General features: G+C 41.5%; 1 protein-coding gene across 1 annotated transcript in view; it reads right to left on the bottom strand.

Moving 5' to 3' along the window:
- The window catches only part of CREBBP (CREB binding protein), a 136,433-nt gene that overhangs the window by 20,543 nt on the left and 97,191 nt on the right, over positions 1-18,699 (bottom strand). The window contains exons 14-19 of the mRNA XM_060119953.1: positions 17,086-17,502; positions 15,499-15,678; positions 14,098-14,287; positions 7,690-7,808; positions 6,163-6,402; positions 5,279-5,367 (exon numbers count right to left, since the gene is read on the bottom strand). Coding sequence (XP_059975936.1) covers positions 5,279-5,367; positions 6,163-6,402; positions 7,690-7,808; positions 14,098-14,287; positions 15,499-15,678; positions 17,086-17,502 — 1,235 coding nt within the window. The remainder of the gene's footprint in view (positions 1-5,278; positions 5,368-6,162; positions 6,403-7,689; positions 7,809-14,097; positions 14,288-15,498; positions 15,679-17,085; positions 17,503-18,699) is intronic.

Genomic DNA, 18,699 nt, shown 5'->3' with positions numbered 1-18,699 from the left:
GTGGGGAAGGGCAGGATTAGAGAACAGGGGAGGGAACAAATAGCACAGACATAAAGGTAAGACGCAAACACCAAGACAACACAGAGCAGAAAGCCAAGGCAAAGCATTGATTAGCATTCGGTCTCATTGCACACATCCCAGGCCATCATCACTAACAACGGGTTCGTCCAGCTCCAAGATGCAAATGTTTTCAAGCAGTTGTTAATACTAGAATTGCAAGGAGCCTAATTTTAGGAGTTTGGATTTTGTTATTACTTAGAGAAAACCAGATATAACTACAGGTTTTGAGATGGAAAAAATTTACTTTGAACAAAACAATCTGACAAAAGGCCTTAAAAAAGCAATTTAAACTGAAATAGCTTTTTTTCAAAATGGAAAATTTATGCTTGACAGCAATTCATAGATTTTATTTCCGGTATTAAGCCAGATCTTTAAAGGTATGAAAATGTTGAGCACTCAGAACTGGTTTTAATTTTCTCCTGTTATTTTTCACATGTTAATCACTCAGTTAATTGGGTTACAATAGAAATGAAACCAAATCCATATTCTAGACAAACATTTAACAGAAATGCAATCGGGGTCAAAGACTTTCCAGCCATTTATCAGTAAGAATATACAGAGAAAAACTGTGATATATTGTATGAACAATACAATATATGTAAATCTATGAACAGTCTTAAAATTCAATTCTAAGCTTCAATTTAAACTTTTTGGTATCGGGACCAATCAATCATCAATCTGAGATACTCAGTGATTTCTCTAACTTGGGGACAATCCAAGTTAAGCAAATTTAGAGACTTAATATTTAAAGCACAATCTGCATTTGAGAAATTATCCATCACCCCAATTTCTTATAGTATAGAGCCTGGGCTCAAGCTATCAAATAAGAACAGTTAAAATGTTTGGAAAGGACACAAATGAGAAATCAACAAAAATGCAGGCTGATGCTGCATAAACAAGATGGGCACAAAGGAATACTGTAGAAGTAAACAAGCCGAATGAGGTGAATTACACAAGCAAAAGGGATGAGTATAAGGTACGACGGCAGCACAACAAAATGCGGTTTTAGTGCTCAAAACTACATCTACAAGATGCCAAGAGGATTAGTGTTAAAGACACTGTGACGAGACTTGGAGCGCCACACTGAACCACATGGGCAGAAGGAGATGCGGCAGCTTGCAGCTACACACAGACACAGACACACACGCACACAAACACACATGCACGCACGGCTACAAACAACTGAGATTCAGGCCACTGCCTGGCCAGTTTGTCTTCATTACCACTAAAATAGGTCCCCACAAGTTCTAATTCTAATCTTAATTAAACACATTGAGCATTCTGTCTGCTATATTTCACTGACTAAACACACATAGTGAATTAAAAGTATAAAACTTTAGAGCATGCACACATCTCAAGATTATTCAATTTTTCAGATCTGTTGATGAGGAACACGACAGATTCACTGTGTGTAGCAACTGGATTAATAAGAGTTTCTTGATGGGACCAGTTTATTTAGACTTAATTCAATCAACAAAGTCTGCCAAGATTAAAAACGACCAGGAACAAACAGGTTAACACTGCTGTTTTTAAAAATACTTATCTCTTTCTCTGAATGAACTACAGTAATATTCTGGCTATTCACTATTTTGTAAATATTTTTATGGAGGCTTGAAATCATGTAGTAAAAGGAATTTCCATGTGTAGAAGGGCATGATCATCACTGGCAAGAAAGAATTATACTATACAAACTATAAACCAATTAAGCAGCAATCAGAACAATATGCAAAAAAAAGATACCCCTTCAACGCCAAATTGTTTCCTTTTAAAAAATGAATGAAAGTGTTCCAATTTATTATGATCAAACTCAGCCACTGTGGGCTAGCTCAAAGAGGACTATGGAACACACTGTGAAATGAAACTGCCACGGTAATTACATGTGAGTCTAAACTGTTTTAAAATCCTGGAAAAACTAAACTCTTAGCTTTTATTCAAGCAGGACATCAAGCCTAGCAACATCTGGGGAACAAGAATCATAAACCCATCATTTTCCACTGGAGGAAACTGGCCCAGAGTGAAGCACTGATGGCTGAATGGCAGCCCCTGGGGTGGCTGCGGAAACCTACGCCCTCTGTGTATAACTAACTTCCATTCCCAAGAACCTCAGGGTCAGAAACTGGGAGGGACAGTGTGTCTGTCCCAGAGCAAGGCCAGAGATGTCAGAGAATCGAACCTGTTTAGGTGTAAGGGGAAAGGGAGGGGCCCCGGCCTCCCTTTAGCTCCCTTCTGATATGATGACAGCCCACCCATCTAGTCAAGTAGGCTGAAACCACTCTGGTAATCAATCAGTGGGTGACAGATGTTAATGTGAGACTTGCCCCTATCTTATACCTAGTCCAAACTTTATTCATCTTGGAAATGCACAATGGTTCAGAGATTCACTTTTCAACCATAAGAGCCTAGATGACCTTCTGCCTTACGTGAAGGAAGCAGTTTGATGAGTATGGAATTATAAAGGAGAAACACTTCACATAATCTGATGATGATGTACATCTGGGTACCTAAAGTTAGCACAATGTAGCTGCAGAGTTCATCTGTAAGGGTAATTTAATGTATGGAGTAAATTTTCAAATGCAGATTGTTGTAAGTACCATATCAGTATATATAAATAACTCGGATAATAGATAATATCTATTCTTATCTATCGATAATAAACTGTTAAAGTTATAGAACAGTTTTGCCAACATGACTTACTTTCAAAATTTCAAAGTGTGGAAACAAGTGAAAATGTAACCATATACTAGCTTATCTGTTAGTTTCACTTGTTTAAACGGTCTGTAGAATTTCCTATTCTAAGTGCCCAGTTTAGGACTATAACTACCAAAACAATTATTCAAAAGAACACCATGGTGTTCATAAACAGTCAAGGTTGAGAATGAAAATGTAAGTTGAAATGTCCATTGCAGAATTAGATCACTGCTTTCACAGACTCACAACGTGGTACCTCTTCCAGTTCTGTATTCCAGGAAGCACACCTTGTGAGATTCGGCTGAGGCGCAGTATATGCTCACACTCTTAAAATGTATTATGCATAAAAGAGAACTCCTTTATTTACGTTTCTACTCTTAAGGAAAATATATTACTTTTGCTCAATAAAAATTAAGTCCTATATATAAGTAATATTGGACATTTCAGAACTTTCAAAACAATCCTTTGTTTGCACCCTATTAACAACCTCCTCTGAGGAGGCAGTAGTGCACACGGATGCCATCCATTCTATCGAACTTGAATTGCTCTCAAGTGCAGTACAGCCAAAATCTATGCAAATCAGCCGAGGCAGGGTCCAAAGGACCCAGGAACAGTGAAAAGCAACAATGAAAAGGCCCCCAAACTTAAGAGATGATGGCAAGCAATCTGCTGTCTGCTCTTCCTTCTAGACCCAAACTGTGTTGGGCACTTAGCAGTGGGGGCATTTTTCAGGGTATAGTTAATTTTAACCTGTTCTCTTAAAATTTCATAGCTGTATTTTGCACCTAACAGTTTCCAAAGCATTGTCTTATTGGAGACTGACAACTAAGGGTGTCAGGAAAGGTGTTACTATGCCCATGTCATGGACAAGAAGGTTAAGCTTGATACATTACAGAATGTGCAAAAGATCATGGGGCTAAAACTGTAAATGGAGGGGCCAGAACCTCCAGAACAACACTTGTCACTATAGGAAAGATTCCATTTGGGCCACAGTATCATTTCAAACTTTTAGTTTTAAAATGCTTCTATCAATAGAAGAGCATGCTAAGACAGAAAATGAATTCCAAATGTTAAAATATTTTCAGCAGGACAGTTGTGCCGGCTGCACTTCCAGTAGAGGTGCCTGTCCAGGGACACCCATCTTTCCCCTCAAACCAGCATTTCACTAGGATAAGTGAGCTGGACAAGGCTTAGAAATCTTGTCTTAAGATATTTTTAGGTCAACAGTTCTTTTTTTTAAAAAAATAGGATTTTGATGGGAGTCGTTAATTACCTTGAATATGTTTTTTTTAAATTATTTTTTTAATTTTAATTTTTTTGGCCGCACTGCATGGCTTGCAGGATTTTAGTTCCCCAACCAGGGATTGAACCCAGGCCATCGCAGTGAAAGTGCTGAGTCCTAACCACTGGACCGCCAGGGAATTCCCTAGATATTTTTTAAAAATTAAAATAATTTAAAAAAACATAATTGGAAGAAAAGTAACTGCAAAATTCCAAATTATTCAGGCCTCTGCATGTACCTTTGAAAAAATAAAAACCTATCTTCTTCAAAGTATTAGAACATATGTAATTACTATAAGCAAACAAGATAAAAATAATCAAAACATCAAACCCTAAAGCTGACATTTAATACTTGAACCTAGAAACAAAGAACAGGCATGAAGCCTCATCTTGGTCACATAAAGAATTTAGTTGCCAATTCATAGAATGGAGGCAATGTAATTGAATTTGACAAAGAATTACAACCTATGTTTCAAGGTAGGATGCCCTCATGCTATGGCAACATGTAGTCACTTAAAGCAATGGATACAAAATAGCTTAATTTTCAAAACAACCCCCCAAACCAGGAAGTTGTAATTAGGTAAGGGAATCAACAACAAAAATTATTTTCATTCTTCCTCTACTTAAGATAGGAGATCTATTCTTTAGCCATCTCCACATTTCAAGAGAATAGCAAATACTTCAAAAGCATACCTACCACTCACTAACTCCAAAAAGGCCACCTCATGAAGGGAGTCATTCTTAAACTCAATGAAAATACCAATCTCATTCTTACTGTGCTACCGATTAAAAAGAAAAAGTCTATGGTTTAAAATTTTTAAATGAATTAGAGCAAACACAAGTCTTTCCATCAGACTGTCCAGGCCAAATTAGCTAGGCAAATATTTACACACACATTGGTAAAATACAATGTTTCAACTTTATTATCTTAAAAAAGGCAGTCAACCTTTGTTAGAGTTACTCTCCACTTCAGACTCTTTCTCATATGGTTACATTTTGGCTTAACACATGTACCTGATCTAACTAGTGCAGCAAGCAGTTTTGAGCTTAAAATTTTATACTATACAAGCATGCTTTTAAGTTAAGACACCATGGGTCTACCTGAGTGAGAAACAATGAAATTTTAGCCCTTTTAACGGAAACTTCAGGAGAGAAATAATGAAATGTACCCAAGCTACAATCAGACGAGCATGCCTCGTCCTAAGACCTTCTTTTTGTCCCATGATTCAAGAAACTGCTCAAGGCTTACCTATTCTGATAGCTGTAGTAGGCAGCATCGCGAGGAATTGTACACAGCTGCTTCCCGTAGCAGCACAAAGTCTGTGGGGAAAACTCATACTGCAAAAACAAAGGAGAAAATACTAAAAATATATCCCATTTACTGCCATGCAATGTTCTGTCCAATATGGAGTTAGATTTAGCTAGTAAATTATTTGTTAGTATACTGGATAGTCTTCTAATGATTCTCACATCTATTTAAAGACATTTCTGGATACAATAGGATAGAATTAGTGTCTGAGAGACTTTTTTAAAAAAAATTAATTTATTTATTTATGGCTGCCTTGGGTTTTTCGTTGTTGCGTGTGGGCTTTTTCTCTGGTTGCGGCGAGTGGGGCCTACTCTTCATTGAGTTGCGCGGGCTTCTCACTGCAGTGGCTTCTCTTGTTATGGAGCACGGGTTCTAGGTGCGCAGGCTTCAGTAGTTGTGGCACACGGGCTCAGTAGTTGTGGTTCATGGGCTCTAGAACGCAGGCTCAGTAGTTGTGGTGCACGGGCATAATTGCTCTGCGGCATGTGGGATCTTCCCAGACCAGGGCTCGAACCCGTGTCCCCTGCACTGGCAGGCGGATTCTTAACCACTGCGCCACCAGGGAAGTCCCTAGTGTCTGAGAGACATTTATTACAGATAGATGAATGGACACTGGGGCAGCCAGGAATGCTTAATCCAAGGCCTTCCCCCATAAGCACCTCTAGCTTCAGACAATCAACTGTTTTACAAGAGACCAGACTCCATCTGGGTTCTTCTCAGTACACAGGTGTGGCCAAAATATTGAGTTTATCATATCATCATAATACTCTTTTTGGCTGGATTAACAAGGGTAGTTCATTTTCCAGAAAAAGTTTCAACTGTACCTTGCGTCCACAGCAATATCCAAGGGATTGCATAACAGGGTCAATTTCTTGCTCAAAGACCTCTGCGAGCTTACTGCAGAACTTATAGACCCGGGATGTCTTCCGATTGTAGAGCCAGGCATTGTTGAACATGAGCCAGACGTCATCCACATACTGCCAGGGTTCCTGGTACTGCCCTGTATCCAGCTTCCGCTTGATGGTGGAAAGGTCCATGGGATTCTTCACAATGTCAAAATAATCCTGAAAGACAAAACGGTCTCAGTCTAGCATATCCCCCAAATTCCAAATGCCCATCTTATCTGGCAGCTTTATCTTAAAATAAAATTGAAGAAAGTACCAGTATAACTTCCATTTCTAATAGTGAAAAATGGGACTTGAAAAGAAAACTTCTGATCTTCCTCTGATTTTATTATCTAAAATTATAATTAATATTGTCAAGTGTGATCAAATTACTTCAAAAGCAAAGTTAAAGAAAAAATAGGGCTTCCCTGGTGGCGCAGTGGTTGAGAGTCCGCCTGCCGGTGCAGGGGACACGGGTTCGTGCCCCGATCCCGGAGGGTCCCACATGCCGCGGAGCGGCTGGGCCCGCGAGCCATGGCCGCGGAGCCTGTGTGTCCGGAGCCTGTGCTCCGCAACGGGAGGGGCCACGGCAGTGAGAGGCCCGCGTACAGCAAAAAAAAAAAAAAAAAAAAAAAAAATTAAAAAAAAAAAGAAAAAATAATATTAAAAAACTTATTTAATAAAACATGTCTTATAATGTCAGATTTTAAAAATAAGATTTTGATCCACCGAATTAAAATGGTGAACATATTTATCAGACAATATGTTTTTCTAGAGATTCATTCTTGGTCCTAGCAACCAAAATGAAATTCCAAGACAAACACAAACACAAAAGCAAAAATAGTAATACTGCTAAACAGAATCTGTTGGGTCACCATGGCCTTTGCAAGAGCACCCAGGGTTTCAAAGTGAGAGGCCCATGTGTTTTATAAGTGATGTTCACCAATTACTTAAATCCATTCCTGTAGACAAAGTCTTACCCAAATATAAAGCAAGGCTACAGAGGCTGTGCGCCCCAGGGTGTGCTCCCCCCATCTCACTGCACCCCTTCCATGGACCCTGGGGCTTAACGGAACAGGGGGGAAACACATTTCAGTCAGTAAGATAAAGGTGCATTATTGTTTTGACAGAATTTTTTTTTTTTCTTTGCGGTATGCGGGCCTCTCACTGCTGTGGCCTCTCCCGTTGCGGAGCACAGGCTCCGGACGTGCAGGTCCAGAGGCCATGGCCCACAGGCCCAGCCGCGCCGCGGCATGTGGGATCCCCCTGGACCAGGGCACAAACCCGTGTCCCCTGCATCAGCAGGCGGACTCTCAACCACTGCGCCACCAGGGAAGCCCCAGAAAGTATTTTTTTATATTAGGGAAAAAAATCTTATTTTACCCAATTTTAAGAGATAAAATGAGTACCATGGATACTCATGAATTACAGTGGTAAAGTTATAATGTTTTTATGATATCAACTTACTGGAATTCCTAGGAGCTGGGGATCTACAGGCTGCCGAAAAGGTAGGGACTCTGGATCCTGTCGATACAGCGCTTCTAGGGTTGGCATCAGAGCCTGGCGCAACTCCTCCGGCTTAAAGACTGCAGTTAAAAAGCACAGGAAACGACGCTATTGACAAGGCACCCAGACTCTTCCTCCGTCACTTTTCAAATGGAAGCCTGGCTACTTCTGAGAAGGCCCGTATCATTTCCCCCTCCCAGCCATGAAGCTTCCAGGAGTCCATGGACATTCTAAAGCTACGATTCAGGGATTCTGAAAACACAGTCACACTAGAGTTTTTAAAAACTGCATTCACATCATGAGGCAAATATACCATATTGAGAAGTTTGCTTGTTCAACAACAAGATTTCCAATGCCCAAACTTGGTTGGAACAGAAAAAACGAAGCTAACTTTCTAATCTGCCTCATTGATCAAATGGGTGGGTACAGAGCCATTTTCACAGGAAGGGGCTTTTCCTCGCCTGAGGAAACTTTTGCGTCCTTGGCTGAAGTAAACTCAAATCACCTGAAAGGAATGGTTTTGTATTACAACCTCACAAATAAATGTATACAGTAAGAGAGCCACAAAAATAAGTAGCTCTCTTATTTTCCCCAGAAGTTCTGTACTGTGTACTGTCCCCTTGCACATGTACTAGTGCCCATGTCTCCAACCTCTTGGCCCACCCATTTCCTACAATGCCTTCTGCTGTCACCAATGTAAGAACATGCACTGGCTGCCAAATACATTCAGGACAGTCACTCATACAAACCCCTCCTGAGTTCTAAGGACATTGGAAACATGCCTGTGAAGGTGACACTGAGTGTCACACACCCACTCGCTCACATACGCTCCTGCCCACAGAAAAATGAGCAGAGGCAAACACTGCAAAGAGGTTCTGATGACTTAGGTTCTAAGTGATGTGAGGTTTCCACTTTGTGGTTTTTTGAATTTTGAAAAAATTTTCTACAACAGATACGTAACAAACTGTAATTTTTAAATCAGACTAAAATACCATAAAAACCTAAAGTTCCCGTTGGGAAGTGGTATGCATTGAGTATATCGAGAGATGAATACACTGGCTGAGAAGTTTCCAGAAACTTTATTGACATCAGAGCCAGGGAATACCCAGGTATCCTGACTGACCTCCTGAGGAAACGGCCTCCTGCGCTCCAGGACACATGGCGGTCAGCAAGCATGGGAGACACCCAGTGTAGACACTCCCATGCAGGTGCAAAGGTCTGGTCTAAGGAACAGATGTGCCCTGTGGAGCCTTGTGAAACACACACAAATCCTGCCTTCAGCTAACCCCTTTTCTTCCAGTCTGTTTTTACAGAGATGAAGCAGCATTTGGTTTTCTTTGAATAACTCTTTATAAGAAGACAATTCTAATGCACAGAAATCTCTGGCATTCCTATATACTAATGATGAAAAATCTGAAAGTGAAATCAAGGAAACACTCCCATTTACCATTGCAACAAAAAGAATAAAATATCTAGGAATAAACCTACCTAAGGAGACAAAAGACCTGTATGCAGAAAATTATAAGACACTGAGGAAAGAAATTAAAGATGATACAAATAGATGGAGAGATGTACCATGTTCTTGGATTGGAAGAATCAACATTGTGAAAATGACTCTACTACCCAAAGCAATCTACAGATTCAATGCAATCCCTATCAAACTACCACTGGCATTTTTCACAGAACTAGAACAAAAAATTTCACAATTTGTATGGAAACACAAAAGACCCCGAATAGCCAAAGCAATCTTGAGAACGAAAAACGGAGCTGGAGGAATCAGGCTCCCTGACTTCAGACTATACTACAAAGCTACAGTAATCAAGACAGTGTGGTACTGGCACAAAAACAGAAAGATAGATCAATGGAACAGGATAGAAAGCCCAGAGATAAACCCACGCACATATGGTCACCTTGTCTTTGATAAAGGAGGCAGGAATGTACAGTGGAGAAAGGACAGTCTCTTCAATAAGTGGTGCTGGGAAAATTGGACAGGGACATGTAAAAGTATGAGATTAGATCACTCCCTAACACCACACACAAAAATAAGCTCAAAATGGATTAAAGATCTAAATGTAAGGCCAGACACTATCACACTCTTAGAGGAAAACATAGGCAGAACACTCTATGACATAAATCACAGCAAGATCCTTTTTGACCCACCTCCTAGAGAAATGGAAATAAAGACAAAAATAAACACATGGGATCTAATGAAACTTAAAAGCTTTTGCACAGCAAAGGAAACCATAAACAAGACCAACAGACAACCCTCAGAATGGGAGAGAATATTTGCAAATGAAGCAACTGACAAAGGATTAATCTCCAAAATTTATAAGCAGCTCATGCAGCTCAATAACAAAAAAACAAACAACCCACTCCAAAAATGGGCAGAAGAGCTAAATAGACATTTCTCCACAGAAGATATACAGACTGCCAACAAACACATGAAAGGATGCTCAACATCTTTACTCATTAGAGAAATGCAAATCAAAACTACAATGAGATATCATCTCACACCAGTCAGAATGGCCATCATCAAAAAATCTAGAAACAATAAATGCTGGAGAGGGTGTGGAAAAAAGGGAACACTCTTGCACTGCTGGTGGGAATGTGAATTGGTACAGCCACTATGGAGAACGGTATGGAGGTTCCTTAAAAAACTACAAATAGAACTACCATATGACCCAGCAATCCCACTCCTGGGCATATACCCTGAGAAAACCATAATTCAAAAAGAGTCATGTACCAAAATGTTCATAGAAGCCCTATTTACAATAGCCCGGAGATGGAAACAACCTAAGTGTCCATCATCGGATGAATGGATAAAGAAGATGTGGCACATATATACAATGGAATATTACTCAGCCATAAAAAGAAACGAAATTGAGCTATTTGTAATGAGGTGGATGGACCTAGAGTCTGTCATACAGAGTGAAGTAAGTCAGAAAGAGAAAGACAAATACTGTATGCTGACACATATATATGGAATTTAAGAAAAAAAAATGTCATGAAGAACATAGGGGTAAGACAGGAATAAAGACACAGATCTACTAGAGAATGGACTTGAGGATATGGGGAGGGGGAAGGGTAAGCTGTGACAAAGCGGAAGAGCGGCATGGACATATATACACTACCAAATGTAAGGTAGATAGCTAGTGGGAAGCAGCCGCATAGCACAGGGAGATCAGCTCGGTGTTTTGTGACCGCCTGGAGGGGTGGGATAGGGAGGGCGGGAGGGAGACGCAAAAGGGAGGGGATATGGGAACATATGTATATGTATAACTGATTAAATTTGTTAAATAAAAAAAAAAAAGAAGAAGAAAATTCGTTAGTTAATCAACAGCTTTTTTATTCTTCTAGACCAGGGGTCGCAAACCACGACCCACAGGCCCAATCTGGCCAGCTGCCTGCCTTTGTATGGGCCTGAGAGCTAACAATGGTTTTTAAGGTTTTTAATGGTTAGGGGAAAAAAAGAATGTTATTTCATGATACGTGAATTATACAAAATCACTTTTTAGTCTGACAAAATAAAGCTTTATTAGAACACAACCGTCCTTGTTGTGCAGGTGTCCATGGCTGCTTTTGCACCACAAGGCAGGGCTCAGCAGCTGCAACAGAAACCTTATGACACACAAAGCCTAAAAGATGCACTACCTGGTGGCCCTAGACAGCCTTCTGATGCCCTGCTCCAGACCATCTTGTCTTCCAGTGCTGATCAAAACTAACATGGCCTTACATGTATCTCACTTTGGATGACCGTTCATTCATTCACTAAACAGTTAATACCTATGCCAAGGAGAAGTCATTTTCAAACTCCTGTCTTTAACAACCACACTGATGTAATAAGACTCCAAATGAGTGGAAGTAGCAGTCAGAAGCTGTATTTGAAACAAGTTCTCTGCCACTGATTAGTGTGGTGTGCTATGAGCAAGTCACTCCACTTCTCTGGCTCAAAACCTTCTCAGGACCATCAGGTGGGGACCACATCAGCAGTCCCCAAAGCATGGCCCACAGATACCTTAGGGACCCTCATGCAGTCTAATATGGTAGCCACCAGCCATATGTGGCTACTTGAATCAAAATGAATTAATATTAAATAAAATTTAAAATTCACTTCCTCAGGCACACTTGTCACATGCCAAGTACTTAGGAGCCACATGTGGCTGGTGACTGCCATAACAAGAGAGTGCAGGTATACAACATTTCCATCGCTGCAGAAAGTGCAGATATACAACATTTCCATCTAGCACTGCCCTAGGCCTTTTCTAGGGGTCTGTGAAATCTATTTCCATGATATAAAACAATTTTCATGATACACTAAATTGTCATTTACCTTTTGCACTGTGTGCTGACATTCACACAGATGGGGCAAAAACAAACAGTGAATAAAATCACTAGCACTGCAGCATGACCAGGCAACAGCTCCAAACTCGACTTCATGGTCACCCTGTTCTTTGCTGCTGCTGTGCATACACAGGAAAAAACGTCACCTGCACCTACAAGTGTCCTTGATGAACGAGTCAAAATTCTTACTTTTATTAAATCTCAGCCCTTGGCTACACGTCTTTTATTCTGTACGACAAATTGGGAAGCTGTCATAAAGCACTTCTGCTGCATGCAGTGGTTGTCTTGAGAGAAAGCACTTGTGTGAGTGTTGAGTTGAGAGCTGAAGTAACTGCTTTTCTTCATGAAACACACAAAACTAGAAAGAATGGCTGGTAGACAAGCTACCGTTACTCAGATCTGGGTATGAGACAGACATTTGCTCAAAAATGAATGAAGTATGCCAGTTATAGTTACTTCCAGGACAACTGACGCTATTTGTTACCAACGATAAAATTTTGACTCACATCAAAAATTAGAATTTTGAAAAAAAAAAATTAGAATTTTGAAAAACCTGTATCATGACACATGAGCTTGACAGCTTGTCAGAGTTTACACGACTTTCTGAAGAGACTCATAGTGATATTAATAAATGTGATTTTAAAAAATATCACATAATGAAGCATGTCAACATTTGGAAGATGAGCATAACTCAGTGAGCCAAATTCCCAGATGACCAAAGGATAGTGTTACAAAAAAATCATGCAATGGCAAAAGATCCATTCAAAGTACAAGACGGACGATGGATTCTAACGCCACAGAGTATGAGAAATTCAGGGCTATGGATTCACATTCCCACTGCAACTAGCCTTTAAGAAGCTTCTACTTGTTGAGTTTTGGTGTAGTATCAGAAAAGAATATTTCCACAATGACCTGAAAAGACTACTAAAATACTCTTCTCTTTATTAACTACTAATCTGAGTGGGTCTGGATTCTCTTCATGTACTTCAACCAAACAGAATACAACAGCAAAGGCAGAGGCAGATATGAGAATCCAGCTGTGTTCACTTAACTCTCCGAGTAACAAAATTGTAAAACACAATGTGATCACTCCAACTATTTCTGTTTGGGAAATTATTTTTCATTAAAATGTGTTATTTATGGGTGCCATGTAACAGATTTATTTTTAAATAAATATTTAAAAAGACATCTAATAGAGTAAATAGTGACAGATGATCCATACAAACAAAAACTTCTCTGGGATCCTCGACTTTTAGGAGTATAAAGAGGTCTGAGACCAAAACCTTAAGGCCTGCTGTCCTCTATGATCTCCAGGGTCTTTTCCAGCAGCAAAACTATACAGTATCAGCCTTTCTAACACTTTTCTGCCGTCTTTCCTAACTGGATCACCTGCAGCCCTGAACTACCTGAGCCCCATCTCACATTCCTAACGGTCACCTGACAATTTGCTGACACCCTTACCTCCGTACTTTGGACACATCTCAAATAGATTCTATCCAACCTCCACCGTGAGCCTGACTCATCCTGCTTATTTCAGAACCCAAAGTATCTTCACTTACCTGCCGCCCTCCCTCTTCCTGCTGCACTAGTCACTGGGTTCTACTCTCCCGCCCCCTGACTTTGGGTACTTAGTTTCCTATCTGTATCAGCAGAAACCTACAAACTTCAGCGCATAGGGTTGCCATAGTGATAATTTCCCTAACATCAAGCTTCCGGTCATCTTCCTGCTGGAGCCCATCAGTGGTTGTCCACGGCATGCCGAGTAAAGCCAGCACCACCCCAGACAGGCGGCTCATGGGCTGCCCCTCAGAGCCCTGGTCGCTTCTTGTTCCTACCACAGACTCCTGTGGGCTCACACCATGGAGTTCAGCTCACTGTCACCATTTCTAAAACTTGCGGAATGGCAGGCAAGAAGGATAAAAGAAGGGATGGAATTCTTTTTCTGCTTTAGCTTTTAATCCACAGAATGCAATCCCAACACAATGGAAAAGCAGCACCATCCGGTAAGTTTATGAGAACATGACCTACTTTTTTTGCGAGGCTGAGAAGGAGAAGTGGACTGCGAGGCTGTCCCGTTGGTGCTATTCTCTTCTTCCTCTTTAGCTTCGATTTTCACTTCAGGTTTCTTTTCATCCACTTCCATTGGCTCCGACTTCTGCTCTGTTGTGTCTGTTTCTTCTTTAACTTGAGAAGATCCTTGTAAGTCCTCCTCCATCATCTTGAGAAAAACAAAATTACAGACAATGATAATATGAATATGAAAGACCTTTATTGTAACTCAGAATTATTGGAAGGCTCTTAAAAATCTCTATGGGCTTGTTAAAACCTTTCCCAAGTCAGAGCTGCATTGATCATTCCTTTTCTCTCCCACAAGAAGGGGTGGAGTGCCTGTTCAGTCACTTCAGTACAGCACCAGTGCATTACAGTCCTAAAAATTTTTTAATTTTTACATGCTAGAGTGCTTAAAAAACTTGTATACACATTGTATACACCATTAACTGCTCAATAGTTTTCCATATATTTCTACTTTGGAACAAGAAGTGCCTCGAAAATTGTGGGAAGGATCAGAAATTCAACTGCTCAGAGGGCGAGGCAGGTGAAGCTAATGACAAGAGCAGGAGCTGTGGTGTGAGGCCGCGGGGAGCAGTGGACACTCTTGGCAAACTAGAGAGCTCACGAGCCATCTAAGAGCCCCAGCTGGTGCTCCCACCTAGACTGCTGCCCCACAGGAACGGAAGCACAGTGCTGGCAGAGCTTCTCATTTTTCAAGAAAAGCCAGAAATCTAGAGTTTTATTTGTAATTTCCCATTTTAAAAATAATTGTGTGGGCCAAACAAAACACATTTATAGGCTGGATTCAGCCCACGGTCTGTCAGTTTCCAACTTCTGCTACAGGTTAATTAGTAAAAGAACGCACCTCTTGTGCAGTCTAACTCTGCAGAAATATAAATGAATGAAGGATGGCAATGAAAAAGTTGCTGGATGATTTAAACATTTAAAATACAAGCCAGGGCCTCCCTGGTGGCGCAAGTGGTTGAGAGTCCGCCTGCCGATGCAGGGGATACGGGTTCGTGCCCCGGTCTGGGAGGATCCCATATGCCGCGGAGCGGCTGGGCCCGTGAGCCATGGCCGCTGAGCCTGCGCGTCCGGAGCCTGTGCTCCGCGACGGGGGAGGCCACAACAGTGAGAGGCCCGCATACCGCAAAAGGAAAAAAAAATAAAATAAAATAAAATACAAGCCAGTGCTCTTCACTTCTGGCAAAATAAAATAAACCCATACCTCGTATCTAAAAATAAATAACCAATCTGTTTTTAATCTCTTTCCAACTTGAACCACAATCGAACAGGATACTGAAACGGAAAGCAGGGGCATCCACGGTGGACGCCTGGTGCGCAGTACATCTATTCACTCCCAGGAATGGCACCTACCGCAGCCCCAGGCTCTGCCTTGGGTTCACTGGTATCGGGCTCGGTGTCCTCGGTCTTGACCTCAGCCTTCATTTCCAGCATTGGTACATCGGGTCCTGGCTGCTGGGAGTTGGTTTCGGCGCTGGCCACTGAGGATGGAGTGGGGACCCTGTTATCAATGCTGGCTGCTGCCTGGGAAAGCTGTGGAGAAACCAAAATCATTTATCTCTGTAAACAATATAAATGATCTTAAACCCTGATGGTCACCCAACACACAGTTTCGCATTAATCTTTCTCAATACTAATCTAATAGGCACCCCTATTTGAGAGAACTGAAGAATAAGCATTAAAATAGGAGTTCCAGAGAAGTCAAAATCAGGCAGAAACACAACTGACTTCTTGCCAACAATGCAGAGATGGAAGAGCAGAGCTTCCTACCTTTTGACAGAAAATTCTTTTCTGGGAATTTTCTACCTAAGTCACAGAACCTCCTATTTTAAATTTAATTCCTTCCAACAATGACGTTAATGGTTATGGTAAAGGCTGAATAATAAGTATATAAGTATATATGCTGTAGAAAGGGGAATAAAGTATCTATATGGAATAAGAATGTATAACTAGCCTGTTAATTATAGGAACAGTGGTGGAGGAGTAAACAAACATTAAGAGAAGGAATCCCAGAAAGAATTCTAAATTTTCAAAGATTTACCCAATGGAGTTTTAAGTAAACAAACAAAAGAAAACATAAAATTACAAAGAGATCTTACTTAGAGATAAGAAATATAAAGTAAGGATCAATAAGCACAGTCCCTATGGAGAAATACAAACAGTAATGTCATCTTGGGGTTTCTGTTGGGGTTAATTTTGACATTTTATAAATAAATATCCTCAGTTCCCACAAATAAAAGATAATGTATTTTAGGGGGAAGAAGGTTTTTAAGTTAGACTGATAAGAAAACAGACACTAAGATTCTGGTGAGAACTGGGAGAAGAATGTGGAGGTGAGCAGAAGCAGCCTCAGGCCCCTGTGTCAGTGGGGACAGCCCAGTCTAGGAGAGCACTGGACTGGGTGCTGCCAGCAGAGCATGAGACATGGGACACAGGACGTGGTGTGACCCTGCCACCTTCACCTCCCAGGAAGAATGGGTAAATCTAAGCCACAGAAGTGTTAACCTGAGCATGCCATTTTGTCATGAAAAAGAAAGGGCTTCCAGCTGGAAAACAAGGCTGATGGGCAAGGTCAAAGTACATACAACTAGGAACTTGACTTGTTTACCAAATCCTCATCACTACTAAAACTCAGAAGACGTCAATCTAGGACAGATAATGGGGGACAATACTGCTCCTATGGACAGACAGCTTAAAAATTCTACGGAGGACCCATGTATGAGTTCTTTTAGTTGTTGATTTCTACAAACTGATTTAATTGGGGAAGATAATCATAAGTCATGTCCTGCCTAACAGCCTTTGGAGCCAATGCTGGAAACAAAACAGATACTTTCTGCAACTGCACCAAGACCTGCAGTGACTTCATGACAGATTTTTTCTTTTATGGGCAAGTTCTCATCTAAGAGTCTTGGCCAGAAGACGACAGGCCGAGGGGCTCACCGGTGTGCCAGGAGGCTGGGTGTGCACAGGTGTCGGCTGCTGCTGTGACGACTGAGGGGTGGCCACGGACGGAGGCTGGACTGGGGTCTGAGGCTGTGGGGTCACCTGGGCCTGGGCTGCCGTCTGGACTGTAGGGGTGCTCTGGGTTTGGCTGGCACTGGGCACTGAGCCGGGAGTCGGGGTGGGAGTCTGCCCGGAAGACGACACAGGAGTTGATGGCTGGGTGGGAGCTGCTGGCTGGGGAGGAGTCATCCCAGGTGCCGCCGGATGCTGAAGAGACGGCATGCCTGCGGCCGTGGAAGCAGGAGGTGGAGTCTGGTGTAACGGTGACTGTGTCACTGGTGGGCAAGGCAGCTGGCTGGCCTGGGGCCCAAGCATGTTCAGAGGGTTAGGAAGAGCAGCACCAGGCACCTGTCCCTAACAGATGGAACAGAGTACATTAAAATTATTTCCCCCATTTGAAAATGTGACAATAGACTTCAAAGACTTAAATGTATGAAAATCTAATCATGGTTTCTTGATGAGGTCTGCTGACTGCACAGGAATATTCCATTTGTAAAAAGTCATCGATCTGCACATTTATAGTAATGTGCACTTGTTTCTCATGCTTTGATTTATTAAGTGTGGAAATCTCTGGCTTAAACAAACACATATACACTCCACTTACTAGCTTCGTGCTCCATGATATCCACCCACAGCTTAGACCACTGGAAAAGGTATTTGTCTTTTTTTAAAAAATGAGTTATGGAAACACTGAAATGTTTCAGTACAGTGGTTCTCAACTAGATACATGTTTCAGAATTATTTGTGGACCAATTAAAAATCTATTCTGGGGCCTCCCTGGTGGCGCAAGTGGTTGAGAGTCCGCCTGCCGATGCAGGGGATGCGGGTTCGTGCCCCGGTCTGGGAGGATCCCATGTGCCGCGGAGCGGCTGGGCCCGTGGGCCATGGCCGCTGAGCCTGCGCGTCCGGAGTCTGCGCGTCCGGAGCCTGTGCTCCGCAACGGGGGAGGCCGCAACAGTGAGAGGCCCGCATACCGCAAAAAAAAAAAAAAAAAAAAAAAAAAAATCTATTCTGAATCACTGGTCTAGAGCAGGGATCTGCAAACTATGTAGAGTCCATGGCCAAATCCAGCTAGCTACTGGTTTCTGTCAATAAAGTTTTACTGGCAGGCAGCTTCGCCCATTCACTCATATGTGAATGTGCACGTCTACCATTGCCTTGGCGCCACAACAGTGGAGCAGAGCAGTTCAAATAGAGACCCCATGACCCACCAAGCTGAAAATATTTACAGGACAAACCTGATAACCCCCGTCTGGAGCAACGAAATTTATGGAAATTAATAATTAATTAATAAGTATTTAGTGAGTGAATCTAATGTAGTCACTGCCTTTTATTCAATGTTACTTCATGTTAAAAAATTAAATAATGAATTTTATCTTTTGGGGGAAGACTTGGCCTGTTTTAAACACATGTACATTTGTATACAGCAGCAATCTGGTGTACTCTAGCAATTAACAAAAGGGGGGAAAAGGCAGTAAAATGAATGGAAAATAGTTCTCACCAGCATTAGACTGAATAATTAAAAACACATTCAATAAGAAGAGAACTACT

Source organism: Mesoplodon densirostris, chromosome 16 (assembly GCF_025265405.1).
Source record: "Mesoplodon densirostris isolate mMesDen1 chromosome 16, mMesDen1 primary haplotype, whole genome shotgun sequence".
NCBI classification, from domain to species: Eukaryota; Metazoa; Chordata; class Mammalia; order Artiodactyla; family Ziphiidae; genus Mesoplodon; species Mesoplodon densirostris.
Note: the sequence above shows the minus strand (reverse complement) of the source record. Positions and strands in the feature narration are given on the sequence as shown.